The 19,242-nt window shown below is 45.9% G+C and overlaps 1 protein-coding gene across 2 annotated transcripts in view; it reads left to right on the forward strand.

Annotated features, from left to right (window-relative positions):
• Positions 1-19,242, forward strand: part of LDAF1 (lipid droplet assembly factor 1) — a 136,610-nt gene that overhangs the window by 63,410 nt on the left and 53,958 nt on the right. For both annotated transcript variants that reach the window (XM_085629112.1, XM_085629111.1), the window contains one exon: positions 2,465-2,606. In XM_085629112.1, coding sequence (XP_085485238.1) covers positions 2,517-2,606 — 90 coding nt within the window. In that variant the 5' untranslated portion in view covers positions 2,465-2,516. The remainder of the gene's footprint in view (positions 1-2,464; positions 2,607-19,242) is intronic.

Genomic DNA, 19,242 nt, shown 5'->3' on the forward strand with positions numbered 1-19,242 from the left:
AGGATAGGAAGGCCACGGGGTTTACTGCGATCTATCAGTGGAAGGTGATCACCACCTGCTGTCTTTGAAGATGCTATGGTAAGATGTGGAGTGTTTTAAGAAAATGAATTCTGTTACAGAAAGATTTTCCATGTGCCATCAGAATGGCACGTTATTTCAGATGTGAACGGAACCGTACACCTTAACGGATAAAAATAATTGTAATCCCTTTTGAACCAATCATATTTCGATACATGAAATTAGAAGATGTAGGAGAAACAAAGGCTGTCCGGAGTAAAACGTTTGATGCAGTAGCTACTATTAAAATTATATAGCAGTTTAAACCGTTAATGAAGAATATTGTGGAGGCAAAAACGATTAGTAGAGTGGAAGATTTGGAAATGAGGGAAAGTGCGAGCCGGCAAAAACTAGTTAGAACGAGAGAGAGAGACTGCAAAGTGTATGTGTCTGAAATCAGAGGCACTGCAGAGTTTTTTTTACAAGTGAGGAACACTGTCACGGTGCATGTTGCAAGAGTTGCCCTGCTAGAATTAGAGAATGGCAAGAATTTGCTGGCACAAAAAGTGTAATTGCGAAACAAAGTGAAATGTAAAATTGCATGTGGATTTGGAGTGGCGAATGAATACGTTGAGATACAGGTCCGTGATGGGGTGAATTGTGTAGTGGTGGTGGTTGCACTGATTGAGACTGGGAACTAAGGTCCTGCTTTCAGGGTATTACACGGTTATCCAATACATTTCTGTAGATACCCGTTATGTTATGCTCTTTCATTATATAGCTCTTGTTTCCTAATTATGTGTCCTCGTTGCACTTCTTGTTGCAGATTAGTTAGTGGCTGTGGGATTACCCGTGTAGTTTCTTCTGTAGGGCTGGGATGCTGTGGCTTTTGGTTTACTGATCTGTCCTATCCCAAGTAGCAGTAGTGTTTTGTGGGATTTGAATGCTTTTCCTTCAGTTGGTATATATCTTTAGTTCAGGTTGTATTTATTGAAAAATGTAAGGCTCTGGTAGGCTGCCTTCCACGAGGTTTAAGCTTGAGACATGAGCGTTGATTACATCATGTTCATTGGCTGTTATGAGAAGGATTTTAAGTTTAAAGAAAAGGATGCCAATGTGAAAATTCTAGTTCCAAAGAAAGACAACTTGCTAGGAAAGAGCAATCTACACAGAAAGGGGTCATTGCCCCTGGTGATTTTGAAGCCATTAGCTTTCACAACAGTAAATTTGAAAAAGCTAAGGATATATTGCAGAGGGCAGCTAACGTTTGAGCTTGAAAGGGCTTTTATGAAGAGTCCTGCAATAACTGGAATTCTTGGAAGGTAAGATTACTTTTTCAGGGCCTGAGAGTGGGATGTTAATCCTGAGTGTTTTTGAAGGTGTAAGTGAAATGCTTGTATGTACAGTTTGCTAGAAGTAATTGGAAAAGAAAAAAAAAAGAAAACTTTTTTTTTTTGGCAAAGAGGCATTTACTCCGTGAGGTGAGCGGAGTCCTGCTGGCATTCTGGAGTATGAAACACAGGAATAGTGAGTTTGAGATTGCGCATGGATGGATATGTTTTGGATCAGTGTCTACTGTTGGTAATCGCTGCAGCAGACAAGTGTACCCAGTGAGTACTGGATATGTACAATGTGCTTATAAAGTCCACTGCTAATGGATAACTAAGGAACTTGACCCAAGAGATGACAGATCAACCGAAATTGAAAAGAGAGATCAGGGGGTTTTGGAGATTGTGAGGGTGTTGCAATGAAAGCATGGACACTGAAATGATCAGTGGAATGAGGAAGCGGTTATTGTTGGGGTTGTAGAATTTACATTTTTTTCAGTTTCTTTTCTTTCTGTTTTCCATTGACTTTTAAAATGGGAGTTGAGTTGTGACTTGTCCAGGACTAGGTTTAGAAAACATTGATGAAGTACTAGGGCGGAATCTTGAGTGTTGAGTGTTGTAGTTAGCAGTGCTTTGAAAGGGAGAGAACAGCTGTTGGTGATAGCCCTCTGGGAGGCTGTGTTACCTGATGATACAACTTTATTTTGCTCTTCTAGCTTGTGTAGTTACTTACTTTGTTGCTTGAGGTATGTACCTGCAACCTAAGTGTTTAGGTGTGTCCTCTTTCTCCACTAAGGACACGAGGTGCACATATATGCCACCTCAGATAATAAAAGGGTAAATTAATAAATGTGTATACATTATCTTGTCAGATACATGTAAACATCAGTGTTACACACACCCCTCCACCAGGGTAATTTAATGGCATTCATTAAGCATGCTGAACCTGTGAGACATCTCTACACAACTAAAAATGTTGGTGTCGGAACTCACTGCTGACATCACAGGATTGGTTTGAATACATGTTCTCCAAACAAAAAATGTACACTTTTGTTCTTGAGTACATAGCTTTGTTTAACTTGAAAATGAGAGTTCTATAAAGGCAAGTATTTGTATTATATGTGTATATATATTTTTAGATTCGAGGTGATTTCAGAGGGGCTTCAGATCAAAACAGAGAGGATTATAACGATGAGTACGGAAACTTTATATCAAGAAAAGATGCAGGAACTGCAGAAGCAACTGAACGCCGTCATGCAAGCTATCAACACCAACTCTAAGGTATTTTTCAATATAGCTTTTAAATTTGAACTTGCTTGTTGCTAATTAAGGGTTTAAACCAGGACGTCAGCATAATAGAGCTAAAGTGAAAGATTATACCTCCAGTCCAATTTTTTTTTAGGAGCCAACAATTTCAGTTGAGTCAAAGTAAAAAAAAAAACCATAATAAATAACTGCATGAATCAAAAATATCATTTCATATACCAGAATACAGACTGCAGTCATTTACTGCTGCTCAACTAAAATGAAACAACTATCTCATTGGCCAACTCCCCAACTCCTGCCAGCTAACTCTTGCCCTCACTTCTAACTCTTTGCCTTCTCATCTAACTCTTGCCCGATCAACCTGTTTGCCTCACCAACCATGCTCTTGCTCCCATCTACTCACTCGTTTTTTAGTTTGTCATTTTTATTGACTGAATAAGCAAAATATCAATAGGGAAACAAGATTACAACACATATCTTTAGGAGGCTGGCATGGTATATGGTGCTCACTTATGTAATTGTAGCACCCTGCACCAATCCAGACAACCTTATTGTGATTTTAGTGGTCTTGGACAACCTCGGAAAGCTCTCTAAGTGGTAGCTGTGGAGAGCAGCTTTCAGGCTTAGTCCAGAAGGATAGTAAAGCAGCTTCTTGTACCAGTGCTTAATCTTATGGTATAGGTTAAGTGAAAACGAACCACACCGTGTAGGTATAAAATATGTATTTATTATTAACTCTCACTAACACATTGCAATAGCTCCTACCCAGAGATATAACCGCAATACACACAATAATGTAATAATAGAACACGTAAGTAGCACAAATACACAGTGGTCTCCAGGAGAAGACCAAACCATATAAAAAAATAATGGAATGCGACCCACGACCCAAGTCGAGACTGGACCCAGAAGATGTAGAAGAGCTGGGGACCCAAGGAACCACCCAAGGTATGTACCCAGGAACCCCACGGAGGCCGTGTGCAGTGTGGGAACACGACCAGGGACTCAATACAAGTCAATGGGTAAGTCACAGGTGCAGTTTTGAAGAAGGCCCCTTCCCAGCGGACTCTGAAGAACCCAAGTGGAAGATGGAATGTTGTAGAGTCACCCCACACGTGGATACCCCGGGAACCAGGATACCTACACCAGGGAGGCCGGGTGCATAGGTGCGAAGTGACATCGGAAACCGCAGTAGACCATAATGGAGTACTTCAGTGAAAATGCCACTGGTGAAGAATGTGAAAGAGTCCGGTGGAACCCAAAGGTGGATTCAAGATGAGAGGTACCTGCAAGCAGAGGGGACAGAGTCTATGCCACTCTGGAGTGACTAGGAGGCAAGGAAGACAAATGCCCACCGATGTCGGAGCTGCAGGTGAGTTGCCAGTGCACTTGAAGTTGCAGCTGTGTGGACCAGTCGATGCTGTGGAAGACCAGGAGCCATTCACAAGCTGTCCCATGTTGGATTTCAAGAGCCAGGGGGCCGTGTCCGGTAGGGGCACCAACAAGCTGTGGCAACGGCAACAAATGTATTAGTCGAAAAAGGTGAAGTGTGGGGACCAACAGGTACAGGTGGCTCACTACAAGCCAGTAAGTCAGAGCAGGCCTGAGGAAGCAGGGAAGCCCACTGGAGCCAAAACAGACCCTCAAGAGGACCCACGGGCCGAAGGCACAGGAGTCGCAAGAGGACCTCGAGCAGCTCACCAAAGGATGAAGGCCGACAGCGCAGAGGATGCGGTGCATCCGAAGCTTGGCTGCAGGAGATGCTTGAGGCTGGAGCTTCTTGGAGCCTGAAGATCTTTGGTGAAGAAAGTCAATAAGCCTTTTGCAACGGCAAGTCAACGCGGTGCACTGGGGTACTGCTCCAGCTGTTCCGACGAGGGATACTGGCTTCAAACTTGCTGTGAAGACAGTGCAGGCCTCGAGGGAGTTGCAGAAACACCACCTGTGTTGCTGAACCTTTCGGAGTCCGTAGGAGCTCAGGAACAGCAGATCGGTCAGCTTTGTTGCGGTGCCTGCTGATGCAGGGAAGTGACTCCTTCACTTCAAGAGAGATGCCTTCTGGTGTCTTGGATGTCCACAGGCCTGTAGTAGAATCTGTATAGAGCACAGGCACAGATGACACAGAGGACTGGCAGGACGACAAGACCTGGGGCAGCAGGAGGCTTCCTAGTTGCAGTCTCTGTTTCCTAAACGAGGTACAGCGAAGGCCAAAGTGCCCAGATGGTTGAAGATGAAGTGGTTTCAAATCTGAATCTTGTCCCACAACGAACTTAAAGAACCACCCACAGGTACCTTAAGGAGAGGGTTGGGATGATTCAGGGGTCCCTACCAGAGGAGGGGTTGGACAGTGGGGTATTGGGAGCACTGAGGGCCTCCCAGAGGAGCTTTACAGTGCATGAAATCATACCCCAACACGACAGGGTTTGTTACAGCCAGTTTAGAGATAGCCATCGTGTAATGACGCATGGCCACTCTATATGTCATAATGGCTGATGCACTTACAACCAGGGAGAATGGGCTTCGTGGATTGTAGGAGTGTCCTGCTCCTGCAAGAAAACGCTCACGCTTTTAGCCGAGCACCCTGCCTTCAGGATTGAAATACCTGCCTTAGGGGTGACTTATAGGTTGTAGTGACCTAAGATATAAGGAAACTTATATCTGTTGTAAGTGGTGCTAGCACCAGTTTACACAGGCTGCAATGGCGGACCTGTAGTCATGATTTGAGTTGTCTCCCATGGGTGCCATAATACATGCTTCAGCCCATGGGGGACACCTGGTGTACCTATGCCCTGGGTTCCTCAGTACCATATACAAGAGACTTACAAGGGTACATCAGTAGCCAATTTGGGTTGTACCCAAGTACTCTGCATGTCCAATTTAGGGAAGAAGTACAGAAACTGGGGGTCCTGATTAGCAGGATCCTAGTCAGACTAGTCGGAAGACATAATGACACCAGCAAAAAGTGGGGGTGACCATGAAAGCAGATCCTACAAAATAGTTGTACATTGCTAGAATATAAAATATTCACAAGAAATAAGGATATATTTTTAGAATTAAAAAGATAAAAAGAAAGGCGATGAAGAAAGAGCCATGAAAAAGAGAAAAAATAATTGGAGAAAAGAAAATAATACCATCAATTAGAGGATATAGCAAAAACAGAGGTTAAGTGCCAGGAAAGAAAGTTTGAAAAAAGTAGCCAGAAAAGATCAGACATGAGAAGAAGCAGTAGCAATTCCATGAATATCACAAACTAGCTTGCACCAAGTGAAAACAGATAACCCAATGACATCTTAACAACAAGGTAATATTAGAAGCCAATGGCAATAAGTTCTAATAAGTTAGGCATGATACTAGCGGTATTAAAACAATGAGACCATGATTAAAAAAACATTAGAAAAGTAAAGTAAAATAGATTTTTTTTATACGTATTCAGGACCAAGATCTTGACTGATTTAACATTGTGACTATCAAATAATTTATAAGTAATGAAACTGGTTTCATTGTTACAAGACCAATACATAGAAGAGGAATATTGATCAAAATTATTAACATAAACTGCAGTAATTATGGCTCTGATTTAAATCTAAAAAACTGAGTGATGCACGCTGCTCCAGATAATTTAAATAACTTTAACCACAATATGTCCCAAAAATCAACAGGATATAGAGGATGGAAATCTTCTTCCCATTAGAGTTCATTGGAGCTTGCAACTCTAATTGAAGTACAATGTAAAATTATAATAAACGTAAGCTGCTTTAGCGAGGGATCCATTTTTAGTGCCATTGAGGGAAACACTTGGTAAGAGAAATATAAACTCCGGGTTTATAGAGAACTTGGAAACATAACGTTTAATAGACTCCTACATTGAATTCTTTTTGGCCAAAAATGAATCTGGTAAATTATATTTCTTCTAAACAAAGGTTAAGGTACCAAGAACACTGTCATCACAAAATTGATGTGAATATAAATCACATTTTTCCTTGCAGTGATTAAAATAAAAAGACCGGTTACAAATTTTCCTAAATGTATTATTCCAACTGAGAGATTTTAAAATGCTGGTGAGGAGAGAAATGGGCAAACTGAACTTTGTTTATAATGAAATGAGAATGTTAAAATTGGTTATTTTGAAATAAATGACAGCTAGACGTATGGATAATACCTTCAACAAATTTCTTTAAAAAAAAGTGTTCGAAGGTAATCCAACGAGGCGTAGAATTATCTTCAAAATCATGCATTAAAGCGCATGACTGTTTAATGTTAAATGAGGAATGATGCAATTTTAAAATTGGGAAACTGAACTCCTCCTTCAATTGTTGGTCTTTATTTTGGCTAACTCAATTCAGGGTTTTTTATTAGTCAATGAAAACTTTGAACAAATGGTATTGAGTTTTTTTTAATAACAATTAATAATTTTCAAAGGAATCATGCAAGTAATATATAAAATACGGGGAAACAATCGTAATTTTAATAGCATCAAGTTTTCCCCACTCTGATGGAAACAAGGTAGACCAAATAGTAAATACATTTTGTAGTTTAGATTTAAAAGCTGAAAAAGTAATTACTTGCTATTAGAAGAGAACCAAATGCTAAGATATTTAATTTTCAAAGGGCACCATACAAAATCAGAATTGTAAAACTGATATTGATAACCTATGGCAGTATCTCTGTTTAAGTAAATTTCAGTTTATAACCAGATACCTTAGAATATGTTGCAGTCTCTTCCAAAAAATGAGACATGGATGTAGTTGGGTTATACACATTTTCCAGGATGTCATTGGCCTAAGCAGATAATTGTATTTGTCTGTTACCAGAGGTAAAACAGATATTTTTGGGTTCGACCCAAGTGTTTCTAGGAAAGGTTCTAACCATTGTACAAATAGCAAAGGAGAAAGAACAACCCTGCCGAGATCCTTAATGTAGGTGAATTTTTTATTAAAAGCAACTAATCTGATCTGGTCTTCTAGCTGCAGATTCCTTACCTTTGAATTTCCCAGGCGTCAAGCTGGATCCAGAAACTTTTGCTGAGCAACACCCCTTGCGCGTGCCATCGAATGGCTCCATTCAGCTCTGTGTGATGTCGGCGTTGTTAGCTTTGGTTATGACGTCGCTGTACCTATATAGACGCCACCCAGGCACACGGACGTCAGTTCTTTTCTTTCCATGCCAGTTAAGCAATGATGCGGGAAGAGCTACCCCTCTGTCACTTTTTGACAACCTTTTTTCAACATTTTGTCGACTTCCAGATATTTTTCCATCGTGTGCGAGGATGTCTTTGAGGAAGACCAGGTTTAAGCCAGGATGCGGACCTGTCCCTGCACGATGTGGGTCACCGATCCCCACCTCATCTGCCTCTGTTGTCTCGAGTGCGACCACGATCCAAAGTCGCGCTCAGACTGTCGGTCCGTGGCTCCTGAAACCTTAGGGGAGCGGGCTTTTAAGCTCCTTGCGGCCCGACAGCCGACACCGTCCAGCGAGACTCAGCAGAGGTCCCATTCCCTATCAAGGAAGAGGTCGTCGCTGGACCGCTCTCAGAGCCCAAAGTCCTCTTAGTCCCACTCAAGGTTGTCGGGACATTCGAGGAAGAGACACAAAAAGAAGTCCAAGCGGACTTCATCTTCACCTTGACTGGCGTCCGTCGACGAAAGAGGCAAGGCAGTGGTTTTCAAACTTTTTAATGCCGCCCCCCTCAGTGAGGGAAAACAATTATCAGGCCCCATTGGAATTTTTCAAAATTATTTAATTAAATTGGCAATGTTTAAATATGTCTATACATATTTAAACATTGCAGTTACGTTCTGTTACCATTTTGATAATGCAATCAAATACATGATTGCCAAACATACTATTCTGGCCAGGCAGGCCTTACTAACATGTACAAGTATCCACAGTGTGACTATTAGAAGTGGGGGTGAGGGGTTTGAAGAATATTTGCAGTCCCTTCCCTTTTGACACCTTCTCCCAGCCAGGATATAAATGACAAAACATGTTAGTGATGGCCCATAACAGAGCGGCTTTGTGCACGCAAGTGGGGCCTCAGAGATCCGATCTCAGATCTGGGTCGACGCCGGTCGTGCAACCGCGACCTCTCCCAGCGGCAGACCCGAATTCAGTGCTTTCGGTGGCACCGATGCCCATCAGCAGTGCCAGCCCTATCCTTATCCCTGACCACACGTAGTCGGAACAACATCGCTCTATGCAGATTTCGATGTCGATTGAACGCAGGGGTTCTATGTTGTCACCGGAACACTTTGTGGACTTGTTGAGCTTGGAATAGAAGAATGGGAGGGGTCTATGGATCCTCTGGAACACCAGGAAGACTCTGCAGAGCAGTTGGACTGGTATGGGGAACTTGGGGAAGCCAGTGGACTGGATACTTCTCCAGATACTGGCATGCTGTCTCCGCCAACTGTGGCTACGGAGAAGGGAGCATCTAATGCCATGGTGGTCAAGAGGGCAACCCTGAGGCCCTTGGACTGGAGCTGCCCTCAGTGGAGGTCAGGACTAATCTCCTGACTGAAGTGCTTCAGCCTGGGGCTTCCACCTCAGAACCCCTACTGATATCCTTCTAGGCACGTGGTCTAAGTCTAGCACAGGGGCTCTGATGAATAAGACAATTGCACGCCACCATCTCCCAGCTCTGGCAACCCAAAGTTCCTCAGCCAACACCCCAACCCAGAAAGTTTGGTGGTGCAGGCCTCTATGTCACAGGTTGTGTTTCCTTCCGCTCCTCTGGTTAGGGTAGCCAAGAAGCTGGATTCATTTCGGAAGAAATGTATTTCTTCTTCCAGCCTGGCATTGCGGTCAGTGAATACTGCGTGCGAATTGGGCTGTTTCTCGCACTCTCTTTGGGAGATGCTTGCGCAAGTGCTGCCACAGTCCCAGAGGATAGTTCAGAAGGACATTGGTCTGGTGAGGTCAGTGATCCTCAAGTAGCGAGGCTACAGTTAGTGATTTTAGAAAAAATTCAATTATATTTGTTAATATGTAGAACTCAATTGGATCCAAATAGGAAACGTATGCAAGAACACAGAAGAGTAGAGGAAGACATCACATTTTATTAAACATCATAAAATGGAGTAGCTTCCATTTCTGCCATTTTTGCATTTAGAGAATATATATTGTATATACAGTGCTCATACATACACAAGTGAGGGTGCGTGAAGTGAAGTGCTTAGTGACAATAAAAACATTTCATCGCATTGAAAACAGGTCAAAAGAACCCAATTGGTTTAGACAATGTTAGGGAACTTTGAAATTGTAGTCGACGGCGTTTCGATCTTAGTAAATCAAGATCATCATCAGGACAATGTAAGTGCGAGCACGTAAGATCTAAATTGGGGAAAAACAATCAATTACTAATGTGTCCTAAATTTAAAATACAACAAACAATTGCGTTGTAGTGGTGGCGCAATAAAGGCGTGTTGGCATTCAGGAATGAGGGTCAAGTGAAGGCAACATCAAGGCAATTAATGTGATGTTGAGGATATCGAGGAAAGGCAAAGCAGACCAATCCTAATACTCCAAGAATGGTAATGATGCAGCGGTGAAAAAACTCCTAAGGTACTGGTGTGTGCAGTACCAAAAGCGCGGGAGTAAGTGCAAATGGCAGTTTAAGGAATGAGAGTATAATTCCGCCATGCAGGAGCAATGCCAAGGCGCGCAAGAAGAGGGGACTTACTCAGTGAATAAGTAGCAATGGGTCCAAGGCGCATAGTGAACCGCGGCAGTGGAGTGACGACCCCCAGTAAGGAACGAGTGTGGTCGTGAGCTGCACAATTCTGAAGGACCGTGACGAAGTGCCGGGAAGGTATTTACGCTATGCACAACCTCGATGATCTCGCAAGGGAAGAAACTTACTACGCGGATTCGTAGCAACCAATTCCAAGGTCGGCAAGGTTGGCCGAGGAACCCAGAGAAACGGGAGAATGCCTGTGTGGAAAAAGGGACACGAGGAGGAATCAGCCGTCCCAGGAGTGCTGGAGGCGAGAAGGGGAGAAGGAGTTAATTAGGTGGGTGGGGGAATGTACAAAAGGGCGGCGTGCGGAGTGAAACTTACTTGTATGGAAATAATTCACGAGTGGGAATTTCAAGGAAGAACAACCGCTGGCAACAGTCCCAGAGGAGGCCCAGGCAGTTACGTACGGTAGAGATGCAGCAAAATTCACCATAAGGTGTCGCCTTGATTCAACTGTTTGGCTAGGCAGATCGATTTCTATGACAGTGGCCTTGAGGCGCCACACCTGGCTTAAGACACCTGGCTTCTGGGGCCATGTCCAGGCAAATCTGATGGACATGTTTGATGGAACACGCATTTTTGGGGAAAAGGCAGATTCAGACCTAGTGAGGTACAAGGACTCTTGAGCTAGGGCCAGATCCTTGGGTCTCTCTTCTACTACTCGTGGCCGGTCTACCTTTCACCCCTTATGTGGCAACGGAAGGGGTTTCCAGCCGGGTCTGCCCTAAGCCCAGCCATAGCTCTGCGCAGGCTTCGCAAGCTGTGCGGGGACGTGGACGGGGTTCATTCTGACGTAGGAATGGAAACCAGAAGTCGTCGGCCTCCTGCCCTCGACAGTTGCAGCCTCCAAGCACTCATAGTCTGACTTTGCAAGACCACACCACTCCAGTTGGTGGGAAAATTCATCATCATTTCCCCCACTGGAGGTTCATAACATCGGACAAGTGGGCCTTGCAGATCATTTAGGAGGGCTATTCTCTTCCTTTCCTTTCTTTTCCTCCTCCCATTCTGCCAAATCAGAAAAGGCTGACCGAGAATCATTTAAAATAGCTCCAGAAGGAAGTTACAGTTCTCCTGGCCGAGGGAGCTGTAGAAAGGGTCCCGGGTTCAGAAGTAGGCAGTTGCTTATTCCAGCTACTTTCTGATTCTGAAGAAGAGCACATGGTTGAGGCCCATTTTAGATCTTCGGACGGTCAATCTTTTCCTCAAGAAGGAGAAATTCAAGATCCCCAGTCTAGCTCAGGTCTGGTCTACCCTAGATCAAGAAGACTGGATGATAGTGTTGGATCTGAAGGATGTGTATTTTCACATCCCCATCCTGCCGGGCCACAGGCGTTACCTGCGATTCAAGGTAGGCCGCGAGCACTTTGTTTACCGTGTTCCCCTTCGGCCTTACCAGTGCCCCATGGGTGTTCACCAAGGTGATGTCGGTGGTCGCTGCTCATCTGCACAGGTTAGGGGTGTCAGTCCTCCCTACCTCGACAACTGGCTGCTGAAGGTGTCCTTGCCCCAGGCTGTCGTCTTCCAACTTCAGACTACGGTGGACCTCCTGCATTCGCTGGGGTTTTCTATAGGTGTGCCGAAGTCAGACCTTACTCCTTCTCGGATGCTCCCTTTCATCGGAGCTGTTCTGGACACAGTGCTGTTTCAGGTCTATCCTCCCAAGCAGCGAGTCCAGGATATTCAGTTTATGATTCCGATGTTTCGGCCTCTATCCTGGATTTCCGTGATACTGGCTCTGAGGCTGTTGGGCCTCATGGCCTCCTGAATCCTGTTAGTAAAGCATGCCAGGTGGCATATGCGGGCTCTGCAGTGGGACTTGAAGTTCCGGTGGGCACAGCATCAGGGAAATCTCACCAATGTGATTCAGATCTCAGAAGGAACTGCAAAAGATCTGCAGTGGTTGTTGGCGAGTCGCAATTCGGTCTACGGCAGACCTCCTGTCCCTTCCGCAACCAGATCTCACAGTCGCAACAGATGCGTCACTCCTGGAATGGGGCGGCCATCTGGGAGAGGTGGATATCAGGGGACACTGGCCTCCGGCGGAGTCAGGGATCCACATAAATTTGTTGGAGCTGAGAGTGATTCAATTGGCATTGAAAGCATTTTTTCCCTCTGTCAAGGGAAAGCTAGTGCAGGTGTTTACGGACAGCACCACAGCCTATGGTACTGCAACAAACAGGGCAGGGTGTGGACGTGGACCCTTTGTCGAGAGGCCCTGTGTCTCAGACATGGTTGGAGCAGCAGAGCATAGCCCTGGTGGTTTAACACCTGGCAGGTTCTCTGAATGCCAGGGCAGACAAACTCAGCCATCGATGCCTAGCGGATGGCGAATGGCATCTCTAGTCAGATGCGGTGCAAGGGCTCATCAGTCTGGAGAACCTTGGTTAGATTTGTTTGTTTCTGAAGAGAACGCGCAGAGTCAGCAGAGCTTCAAAAGATGAGCATCGATCCTCCGATCAGGCTGCCCCTTTGGGAGGATCTTCTGTCTCAGCAGCAGGGGAGGGTCCTCAACCCCAACCTGGCAACTCTGCACCTCCATGCGTGGAGATAGAGCGGCAGCAGTTGATGACTTTTGACCTTCCCCCTGAAGTATGTAACTTTATTTTGGCGGCCAGGCGGCCCTCCACTAAGACTGCTGTTGGCAGATTTTTTTATTATACTGTACAGAAAGGTCTATTCATCCTCTTTCTGCTTCTCTTTCCACTGCTCTTTTATTCATTCTGATCCTTTCCCCACAGGGCTTTGCTTTGGGAACTCTCAAGGCTTACCTTTCTGCTAGGTCTGTTTTTTTTGTGGCTGCCAAACCAGCCCTCTTTCTTTAAGTCACAGATTGTACATAGGTTTCTAAAAGGGCTGGCTCACTTGCTTCCACCCATGCGCTTTGTTATGACACAGTGGGACCTTAATTTGGTCCTCACCTACCTAGTGTGTGCTCCCTTCGAGCCTTTACATAACTGTCCCCTCCTGAGTTGCAGGCATTATCTTGCTTGCCTCCCTATCTGATGTGTTTTCCAGACAAAGTGGTGCTTTGCACCCGGGCTGCCTTTTTGCCAAAGTTCTTGACACCATTCCATCTGGGTCAGTCCATCACATTGACCACCTTCTTTGCTTCCCCGCATCCCTCTAAAGAGGAGGAGCGTCTCCACCGACCGGATCCAGAAAGAGCGTTGTCGTTCTACTTTGACCGCACAAAAGAGTTCCGGGTGGACAACTAACTCTTTGTGGGGTATGTGGGAGATTGGAAAGGCAGTGCAGAAAAGGACCATCTCTTGCTGTGTCGTTCTCAGCATTAAGAATTGCTATGCCCTGGCAAAGAAGCAGCCCACTGAGGGTTTAAAGCCCCATTCCACCAGGGTAAAGGCTGCAACTACGGCCTTGGCTCGGGGTGTCCCAGTCCTGGACATCTGTCAGGCAGCATTCTGGGCATCTTTGCACATGTTGGCCAAACACTACTGCCTGGATAGTCGGGTCCACAAGGACGGATATTTTGCCTGTTCAGTCCTGCAGGATTTCCTAGTTTGAGGTATTGGTCCGCAGCCCCTGCCGGGATAGTATGGATTGGTTATCTAATTCAAAGGTAAGGAATCTGTAGCTAGAAGCCTCTATCAGATGAACAAGTTACTTACCTTCGGTAACGCATTATCTGGTAGAGAGAGACTATCTAGCTGCAGATTCCTTACAGCACCACCCATGCCTCCCACCTTGCAGACTAATGTTGTAGGGCTAGGGTTACTCCCCCTTTCAGGGCCCTAGTTTTGCACACAACTATGTCAGTTACTTCATGGCTCTGTGCTTCTGGTGTGGAAAAAACCAAATGTACTGACGTTCGCAAGCCTGGGTTGTGCCTATATAGGTACTGCAACGTCCTAACTGATGCTAACGCCGCTGACGTCAAGCGGAGCCAAATGGAGCCAGCCGACGGCGCGCGCAAGGGGTAATGCTCAGTAAAGGTTTCCGGATCCATCCTGACGCCTGGGAAATTCAAATGTAAGGAATCTGCAGCTAGATGGTCTCTACCAGATAATACGTTACCCAAGGTAAGTAACTTGTAATTCACAAAGATACTTGCCCTATGGTTAAAATACAATAAATTGACAAAAGAATTAAGTGTAGCACCAGATCCAAACCATTCAGGTTTTTTAAACACATATTGCCAATTAATGAACTCCAATGCCTTTTCACCATCAAGTAACAGTGCAGCAGTAGCCTCAGCCATAGAGAATTTGAGTTTATTAGAATGGCTAATAATATCAGAAAATATCCTAGCATTATCATATGAAAGTCTAACCTTCATGAAGCCAGATTGATCTGCCTTGGCAAGGAAAGGAACAACAAACACTAAAACACCCCTACCCTTCCTTTCCCCACACTAGAGCACCTTCTTTGCAAATGTATATATGATTCTAGATGCATGAACAACTACGTTGTCTATAAGAAGTGATTAATGAATTGGAAATAAATCGCATCTGCTGCGAATTCAGCAAATTTTGTGTTGTGAATGCCACTTTTTCTTTCCTATTGTTAAATTGTTCCTACTGTGACCAATTGTTTATTATATTGCAATTTTGACCCGGGTCTGGTAGCATTTCGGGTAACACTACTGATGCTTAACTCATTTCAATCCTGAAGGCAGGGTGCACGGTTATAAGTGTAAGGGTGCCCCTGCATGAGGAGGACACCCCTACAACCTTTGGAGTCCATTCTCCCGGGTTTTAATTGCATCAGCCATTACGATATATAGAGTGGCCATGCGTCATTACACGATGGCTATCTCTAAACTGGTTGGTATGAACCCTGTCGTGTTTGGTATCAAACCTGTTGGAATCATACCCTAACACCGTAAACAGCGTTGGGGTATGATTTCATGCAATCTTGTCCGGGAGGCCCTCCGTTCTCCCGGTACCATCTTTTAGACCGGGGCAGCAAACTATGGCTGCTGCTGACCAGGAACAGGGTTCTGCCCTCCTGCTGCTGAGCCAAGCTCGAGCTGGGAAAGGTAGGACAATAGATTTCCTGTCACAGGGAGGTGTGACCACCTCCCAGGCAGGACTTAGTCGATTGGGACCGGGTGGGGGTGCTTGCCAGCACCACTAGACTGCTTTGAAGGGCACTTTTGGTGCCATCCTTGCATACTCCAGTTGAAACCAGTTCAGGGAGCCGTTGGCTCGAAACTCGAGAGAGGACATAGGAGTGTCCTCCCCACTGTCCAGCTCCCATCTAGTAGGGACCCCTGAATTATCCCAACCCTCTCCTTAGGGTAGAAGGGGAATGGGAGCACACTGCCTCACCTCCCAACACAGTTTGCCCCTTGGCATTGTGGTAAATGCAGTTCACAGTGATTGCTTACTTGAATTTTAGCTGTAGTGGTTCACCAAAGTTTGTGCAGGTTAGTGCTGTAAATCTCTAGACACGTGGTTCTGGATATTCTCCTTAGGGTACTTAAGGGCTTACCTCTGGGTGTGTCCCGAGATTCGCCGTAGGTCAAGACTTGGATCCGAAACCACTTCAACTTCGACCGTCTGGGCACTTTGGACTTTGCTGGACTACGTTTTGGGAACCCAGACTGCAATTGGGAAGATCCCTGCTGCTCCTGGTCTCGTCGTCTTGCCAGTCTTCTGCAACGTCTGTGCCTGTGTTTCATACAGGTTCTTCACAAGGCCTGTGGACATCCAAGACACCCAAATTAATCTCCCTTGGAGTGAAGGAGTCACTTCCCTGCAACTGCAGGTGGTGCAGATGGTTCGTTCTGCAACTGTCTTCATAGCAAATTTGAAGTCCGTGTCTCTCGTCAGAACCGCTAGAGCAGTACCCATGTGCACCACATTGACTTTCCAAGGCTTGTTGACTCTCTCCTCCAGAGATCTTCGGGCTCCAACATCAAGCATCTCCTGCAACCAAGACCTTCGCCTGCACCGCATCCTCTGCAACGTGTGCCTTCATCGTTTGTTGAGCTGCCCGAGGTCCTCTTGCGACTCCTGTGCCTCCAGCCTGGGGGTCATCTTGAGGGTGTTCTTTGGCTCCAGTGGACTCCCCTTCTTGCTCAGGACCTGCTTTGTCTTACCTGCTCTTGGTGAGTCACTTGGACCTTGCTGGTCCCGACACTGCACCTTTTCGACGACTATGTTGGTTGCTGTTGCCAAGGCTTGTTTGTGCCCCTGCCAGACACTGACCACGTGGCTCTTGACATCCGACGTGGGACAGCTTGTGAACGGCACCTGGTCTTCCACAGCGTCGCCTGATCCTCACAGCTGCAACTTCAAGGGCAAATCAACTCTCCTGCATCTCAGACATGGGTGGGCATTCGTATTCTGTGCCTCCTGGTCACTCCTGAGTGGCATAGACTTTGTCCCCTCTGCTTGCAGGTACCTCTCAACTTGAATCCATCTTTGGGTTCTACTGGACTCTCTCACATTTTTCGCCAGCGGCATCTCTTCTGAAGTCCTCCATTGTGGTCTGCTGCGGTTTCCGACGTCACCTTCCACATATGCACCTGGCTTCCCTGGTGCAGGTATCCTGGCTTCCCTGGTGTATCCACTGGTGGGGTGAGTCTCCAACCTACTATATTTCACAGGTTTTCTTCAGGGTTCGCTGAGAAGGGTCCTTCTTTAAAACTGCGACTTACCCATTGACTTGCATTGAGTACGCGTTTGTGATCCCACTCTGCACACGACCTCCATGGGATACCTAGATACTCGCCTTGGGTGGTTGCTTTGGTTTCGACTATTCTGCATCTTCTAGGTCCATTCTCAACTTAGATCGTGGTTCGCATGCCACTACTTCAGTATATGGTTTGGTCTCCCCCGGGAGACCACTGTGTATTTGTGCTTCTTACATGTTCTATTTCCAAAGAATTGTGTGTATTGTGGTTATATCTCCGGGTAGGAGATATTGCAATGTGTTAGTGAGTGTTTATAATAAATACATATTTTTAGGTCTCGCTGAGCCCAGCGCATGCGCTGGCTCGAAGAGACATTATGTATGTGGGCCCCAAAAAGTGCTACCAGGCAAGCCTAGAGCTACAGTGCATGTGCGCGGGCGCGCGCGCCGCACTTACTTTCACTTTCGCAGCCGCACGGCCGCTTTGATCGCGATCAAGCTAACATCTGGTGAAAAACACTCAGGAAGATTAAACCAGTTTTACAAGTGCAGGCCACCAGGGGGTTATTAATCGGGCCTCGTTACAGAAAGGCTATTTTTCTTGTATTTAATATTCGATTACCAATCACATCAGCCCTTCATGAATGTTTTTTTCTTTCCGACATGAATCCCTCCCAAATAAACTCACATGAGCTTTTGATTAGGAGAGGCCGTCTTCAGCTGCAGCGCTTTAACCGTGTACCCCTCACCCTGCTGTAGCCTCAGAATGTCTCCTCCCTACAATGCAACCATGGCCTCGGTGGGGGTTTAGTCATGTTTTCCCAGGTTAGCGTTTACATTCTCGGAAAGCAGTTGCGCATACACAATATGTTGAGCTTTGGCTGTGAACGCAGCACTTGTGTAAATCGATCCATTGCAAATTCACAAGATTTAAGAGGGGGACAGCGAGAGGAGACTACGGTGAAGTCAGTCACCCACAGGAATGACCTTGCGCCGCCGTGATTAGCCGCGAGCTCCACTCTAGCCTCAGGTGAGTGCTTCCTGAATGAGTCCCTAAAGGAAACTGGTGATCCATGCAGCACTTTTAACAACTGACCCTCACTTAAGTCAATCAAGGAAGATGGCTTCGGAAATGAATGGCTTTCCTGTAAGGAGGCGCAGTCTAAATCTTCAGCAAACTCGTTCACGTGCGGGTTCTCCAGCCAATTGGCAGTGCCCGAGCTATTTTCCTCGTCAATTTTGAATGTCTTTTAGCGGTGCTGTCCATCAGCACATCTGCTGTTCATCATGTCTGAAAGTCATTGAAAGGCCAGAATCACAGAATGTTGAGCAAAAGCTGAGTCTCTTCACCCCCAAGGTGAGTTAATTTCCCTGCTTCTCCTAACACAAAATAGCGCTATGATGTTGCCTGTGTTGGCTGCATCATAGCGCTTTTTTTAGGTCTCGCTGAGCCCAGCGCATCTCGCTGAGCCCAGCGCATCTCGCTGAGCCCAGCGCATGCGCTGGCTCGAAGAGACATTATGTATGTGGGCCCCAAAAAGTGCTACCAGGCAAGCCTAGAGCTACAGTGCATGTGCGCGGGCGCGCGCGCCGCACTTACTTTCACTTTCGCAGCCGCACGGCCGCTTTGATCGCGATCGCGATCACTCACTTTCGTGCGCAGACCCAGCCTCCTCTGCCGGCACACCCACAACTGGCAACATTAGTTTTCTACAGCGCTTCGATCTAGCGCTTGAAATCACCTCACCTACCACCTGTTACTCTCGTCACTCAGCAATGTTTAGTTTCACCCACCCAGCCCAAACTAACATTGCTCCCCATCCCTTCCCATCATATCCCTTTAAAATGTTGTCCCTATCCAGCAACTGCAATATGCTGCTATGTCACTCATTTATGAAAAGGGTCATTTGCGCATATTTAACCTATTTATTTATTTTTTTATTCACCCCTTTCAAGATTGGCAAAGAAGCATCTTGGAACTGCAAAGAAAACATAAATGGCGGCTTTGTCATTCCTTAAGTGGTGTAGCCAGTGTGCCATGGGTCTTATTGCAAGGAAGAACCCACCCCCCCCCACCATTGCTTGAGCTGTGACCTTGGGGCCCAGTGCCACTTCACCTGCTTTAACAGTGATAGCAACAACCCTACATAACTTAAGTGCACACATGCATGTCGATGCATGAAAGCATAAACACACTCATGGTGAGTCGCTGCAGCGTCATGCCACCTATGTGTATATGTGTGATGACATGTGAGCTTACATACTGTTGGACTTTTTTTTTCACCAATGCTATTCAGCATTGGCAATAATCATTTC

This window comes from Triturus cristatus, chromosome 10 (assembly GCF_964204655.1).
Source record: "Triturus cristatus chromosome 10, aTriCri1.1, whole genome shotgun sequence".
NCBI classification, from domain to species: Eukaryota; Metazoa; Chordata; class Amphibia; order Caudata; family Salamandridae; genus Triturus; species Triturus cristatus.